The sequence below is a fragment of the Papaver somniferum genome, chromosome 5 (assembly GCF_003573695.1).
Source record: "Papaver somniferum cultivar HN1 chromosome 5, ASM357369v1, whole genome shotgun sequence".
Lineage (NCBI taxonomy): Eukaryota > Viridiplantae > Streptophyta > Magnoliopsida > Ranunculales > Papaveraceae > Papaver > Papaver somniferum.
In genome coordinates, this window is record NC_039362.1 from 202,256,750 (window position 1) to 202,262,631 (window position 5,882).

General features: G+C 31.9%; 1 protein-coding gene across 1 annotated transcript; it reads left to right on the forward strand.

The window, feature by feature from the left end:
- The first annotated feature begins 754 nt into the window (after positions 1-754).
- Positions 755-4,007, forward strand: LOC113284327 (peroxidase 47-like). The gene is made up of 4 exons (XM_026533764.1): positions 755-1,048; positions 2,325-2,513; positions 2,607-2,769; positions 3,447-4,007. Exons 1-4 carry the CDS (start codon positions 851-853, stop codon positions 3,842-3,844), a joined length of 948 nt encoding a protein of 315 aa, XP_026389549.1. The 5' UTR covers positions 755-850; the 3' UTR covers positions 3,845-4,007.
- Positions 4,008-5,882: the final 1,875 nt, after the last annotated feature.

Consider the following 5,882-nt stretch of genomic DNA (forward strand, 5'->3'; position numbering starts at 1 on the left):
ACGTCCCTGAGCCTGTAGCACTGTCAAATCCGACATTGTCATCATTGCTATCAATTATAGAACGAATTCAACTAGTTGTAAGTTACTTTGAAATCATGTAACTCCTCCAAAGTGGAGGCATATTGTCCTTGGTAGTGGCCGTGGTGTATTTATAAGCTGTTTCCCATGCATCTGTTGACGATCCAAATATTTTTTTCTTTTTCATTTTCATCTCTAATCTACCTTTCCATAAGTGGATTTTTGTTTGGTCCAGAAGAAGATCACTTCAAAGCTAGTGCACTTCACGCGTCTTAAAATGGACAGTGTTCCCTTTCCATTTCAATATAATGCATGTATCATCATTATCGAATATTTGTCAAGTTCATGTCCACAAGAGTAAACTCCTACATAGTGGTATTTCATATCCATTTTAGACAAATGAAGTATGATCAACTAAGATTATTGGTTAATTGAGTAAGCTTTTTATTTTTAATCTCTTGCTGCGCCGCCGGTTACTTCTGAATCACAAACCCCATCCTTTAAAAAGAAAACACCATCCCTAGTAATGAACTCCATTGTACTTGAAACTGAATTCTGTCCACGAGGTTGGTTTAAGGATAAAATAACACATCATGCATGATTCATATTTTCATGAGTGGAGAAAAAATAGTGGCCGGACCACTAAGTGCATATTGTTCCACTATGTGACTCTTTCCACTATCTTATATATACTATCAATTCTTCACCAAAACGTGATGTGATGGACCTCATATATAAATGTATGTGCTGATACAAGTTCTTCACTAATTCTCTTATTCTCCCATTCTTTGTTATATTACACTGGTAAGTCTCTCGTGTATATTAATAGAGGATGATGATTTCAGTCTTAGTGTTTTGTTTGTTTGTCTCAAGATTTAGTGGAATTTATGGGTTAAGCATGAATTATTATGGAATGCGGTGCCCAATGGTGGAGATGTTGGTGAGGAATACAGTCAATAGAGCTTTAGATTCTGATCCATCTCTTGCAGCTGGTCTTCTCAGAATGCATTTTCATGACTGCTTTGTAGAGGTACGTAGTTTATATTTACTTTTAGGCTGTGTTGGCATGGAAAGAGTTTGAATACCATGAAGTTCTAATTAAATAATTACATAGAATTCAAACTATCCAGAAAATGGATACCCTTCTCTTGAATTAATGCGTTTGACATGATTATGCGGATGGAGTTGATAAATGCCTTTGACATAGTATTTATTAATATATTATTTATGGGTAAATTTATTTTTAGTCAGTGAGTTTCTTTTAAAAAAATATAATATTTATTACTTTTAACTAAATTTTAATTCAATTTTCACTAATAAAATATTGTATATGTTAATAAATAACTAAGTAAAAGACTAGTAAATCAATAAATGTGATATTAGTAATTAATATTTCTATGTAAATATAATTTTAATGAAAATAAATTTTGATTTTTGAATTAAAAAGATTAGTTCAATTATTATTTTAAATTAATATAGTATTAATAATAATCAGTTTAATTTGTTATGTTTAAAATAAAACTATTATTTTTTTTGAATTTAATAAATAACTTATCAAAATTGATAATTAATTATTTATTTAAATACAATTTTAGTAGAAGGATATCTTGTATTTTAGAAGAAAAGTATTTAAATTATTAATCTAAATCAATAAAATCATAATAACAAATTGTTTCGGTATTTTAAATTAAAAAATTAATAATGTATCAACAGTACTAATGTGTTTGGAAAATAAGATTTTTTTTTCATTTTTAAATATTATAAAATTACAAATTAAAAGATATTATAAGTTTTAAAAATAAATATTTTAATTATCAAAGTTAATTTATAATTATAGGAAATTAATTATTGTTTAAAGTAAATAAGAAAGTGAAAAAAATATGAAATGTCAAAGTGGTCAATGGATGGAGTTGGAAGAATGGAGTTCCAACTTCAATGAGGGAGGTGAGATGTCAATTTCCATTAGACGATGGAGTATCGACTACCTTGAAATCCAATTTCATCCATGCCAAATATCTTAGGATTTGAACTCTATCATTAACTCCTCTTGTTCACTCAACTCCACCCTCAACTCCCTCCGTATCAACGCACCCTTAAAGAACTTGGTAAAGTCGGCGTTCTGACTCTCATGTGTGATGTCACAAATTCGATTCTCGTCTCAAAGAATTAATTGATCTCTTTAAACCACTGACTATGGGGTATCCACAGTTAATTAACACATATATAATGACACCGTTTAATTTCATTTTGCTGAAAAACTGACACCTTGATGTTGCTGCTAATCCTTTTAATCAATCATCTGTCAGGGTTGTGATGGATCGGTTCTACTTGATTCAACAAAAGATAACACAGGTGAAAAAGACTCTCCAGCGAATTTGAGCCTACGTGGTTATGAAATCATTGACGCTGCCAAGGATCTAATTGAAGACCAGTGCCCAGGAATTGTTTCATGTGCTGATATCGTTGCAATGGCTGCTCGAGATGCAGTCCTTTGGGTATGTAAAATTTACTTTACTTAAATTTCGTTGTTGTTTCTGCATATATTAATTTAACTAATGTCATTTAACTTTGTTGCAAATATCTTCCAGGCTGGGGGTCCTTTGTATGACATACCAAAAGGAAGGAAAGATGGAAGAAGGTCAAAGATAGAAGACACCAGAAACCTCCCTTCCCCTTTCTTGAATAGCTCAGAGCTCATTAGCATCTTTTCTAAGCATGGATTTAGTGTTCAAGACATGGTTTCTCTGTCAGGTAATTTAAATTCCATATTATATTTTAGGCATATCTCGATTACATGTCGTGTCCCTTATTGTGCTCTAAAATTATGTATGACATGTTATTCAGTGTTTTAATCATCTTCAAAAAACTTGGCATGATACAACACGTAGCGGCACATGAATACAATGTTGTGTTGTGTCGTCTATGCTGTGCTAAGTCGGTACACTTTTCCTATTTAGTTATTTTTTCCAAATTATTTAATGAGGAAGGATCCCTTCACATTTCTATACCCACGCTATCTCACTCTTCCGACATCTTTTTTGTGCATAAAAACTAAATGATATCGAATTTCAAACCTGTATTTTGAAAATGTGTTTATACCTACAAAAATAAGTGCATGGGGAAATACAAAACCTCACAATATACCAGTCTCAAAATTAATGGTTAAAAATCCGTAAAATTTTAAAGCCTCATTTTCAAAATATCATCTCGAAATACTCTCATTATCGGTAGGAACGTAGATCTTTGTAAGAGTGAGGTATCCCAAAAATATTAACCTCAATTTCATTACTGTTTAGTTTTCATTTATAAAAATGACTTCCAAATATGAGGTTGTGTGAGAAACAAAGTACGAGAGTATCCACCCTCAAAATCTTATATTTTAATATAACGAGTAATTCGTTAAATATTTGAGTATGTACAATTTGCAGGTGCACATACACTGGGTGTAGCGCGATGTTCTTCATTCAAGAATCGTTTACAAAAATTTGATTCTTCTCATGAAGTAGATCCTACTCTTGATTCAAATTTTGCAAGTACGTTGTCAAAAACTTGTACCGCAGGTGACAATGCAGAGGTACCTTTTGACCAAACAAGAAACTCTTTTGACAATTCTTATTTCAATGGGCTAAGAAGGTCATCTGGTGTTTTAAGCTCCGATCAAACCTTGTACTCAAGTCCCCGAACAAGAGGTCTTGTAAATGCTTATGCTATGAACACTGCTAGGTTTTTCTTCGATTTTCAGCAAGCTATGGTGAAGATGGGGCTTATTGATGTTAAAGAAGGTAACCAAGGAGAAGTCCGTCAGAATTGTCGAGTGATTAACTAATGACAATGCATAGAAGGTTGTCTTACTAAGCAACAAAATGAAATGTTTCGATCACAAACTTATTTACGATATCTCTATTCCTTGTACATCAGATGAGAAATACATGTTTTTGAGAAAATTCTACCATGTTGATGAAGAATAAAGTTATCATTACTCATCAAAAGAACCATTGTTTGCAATGTAATTGTAAATACCATAATCTGCACCACCCACGTGGCGACCATCAATGACTAAAGCAGGTTAATATGAGACGACATAATGTACCGTATCAGCCCAAGACTGCTTCAATATAACGCCAAGGTCATTTTAGTAATGAACCAAACGTTTTTCCCCATATATAGAACGCGATTAGGTTATAGGAGGGGGGGCTCTTGGGATTTCTTTCTTCTTCTCCCACGGACAACTTTGGAGTACCTGGGTTTCCTCTCTTTTTTCTCTATCTTCCTTAACTTTGTGAACTCTGTAATGGAGTTCTTCTTACCAGATGTACAGACTCAAACATATAATGAACTGACAATTCTCCCTCCCGTGGATGTAGGCATTAGCCGAACCACGTTAAACCTCTTGTGTTAATGTTTCTTTACTTTTCTGCACTATATCTTTTGCTCATGATTTTAGCTTACATGTAATTTATCTATTGCTCTTTCATTTCAATTAATTAGTTGTGATATTAGAAAATAGTATTCACAGTAACGACTTCAAATAAGAAAAAAATACAAACAACAGTGTGATTTTCACGGGTTTATCAAGAGTAAGTCCACTTGAAATTATGAAAAATCAGACAATTTTTATTTGTGAGGTTTTTAAGATAATATTTTTCTTATAGATTATGAGCGATCCAATGAGTCATCACTTTTCTGATTCCGACTTCGATCCAATGAGTCATCACTTATAGGTTTATTATTATGTGATATTGACGATTTTCGTAGGAGTTAATATATTAAAATCTGTTCAAACAAGGCCTGATTTTTTGTTGGATTTTTTTTAATAAAATGTTTACATAGATTTCTAGATAAGCAATGAGCCCTTATTTGTCCATTTTATACTTATAATGGAAAAGATATGATCAACTGTGTAACTTTGACAATTTTCTTAGGGATTGGTATACAAACTTTTTTCTGACAAAAATGAGCCAAATATTTTAGTGTTTTTTTTTTGCATGATGGGTTTTACGGATTACAAGCATCACAAGAAGCCATCGTTTGTTCAACTCCGACTTATATTGAAGTGTTCGGGATTAATATCACTTGTAAAATTTCAGATAAAACAAGCCCAATCTTTTTGGATTTTTTGATATGAAATGTTCCTATAGATCAAGCATTCTAAGGAGCAATATTTGTCCAGTTCTGACTTGATTATTTGAAAAAGAAGAAAAAGTAAGAGGGAAAAAAACTAGGGTTTGTGATTTGTTAGCAAAAATCAAACTTTATAAAGACGATGAGAACTATAGTAGTTGTGAAGATGTGAGTGCATCTACGTCTCAGCAGTCGGATTATCATGATCTCGATCCTAACAATTTGGGTTATTTGTTGAATGAAGAAAACTATGTCAACCAAAGCATAATTGACGATCTTATTATAGTACAAGACATATATTACTGAAAAAATGAAGGGGATAATGATCTTATTTTGCAAAACTTTCATTAAGGAATACATACACAAAAATAACTCAAAGTCTTGAAAATAAGAAAGTATGTGCGAAGTCTTTAAATTTTCAAGTTTACAACGAACAACACAAACGTTAGAAGACCTTTTTAAAAATTTTAACCATTAACATAAACTTTGAAATAGATATTAAAATTAGATAACCAAAGACACAAATACTTTGGTGATTTATATCATTTTCGTGGTGGCTAGTCAACTTAGAACGTAAAAAATTGTTGGAAATATGCCAGATGTGACTCAACATGTCATGAGTGTTTTGACTTTCCCTTGTTATAGCCTCTCTTGATTGAGCAATATCTTTGTAAAATGTTTATATATCTTGCGCTCTTTGGATCATAAGGAATATTTTCTGTAATCTTTTGTTATTAATTTTT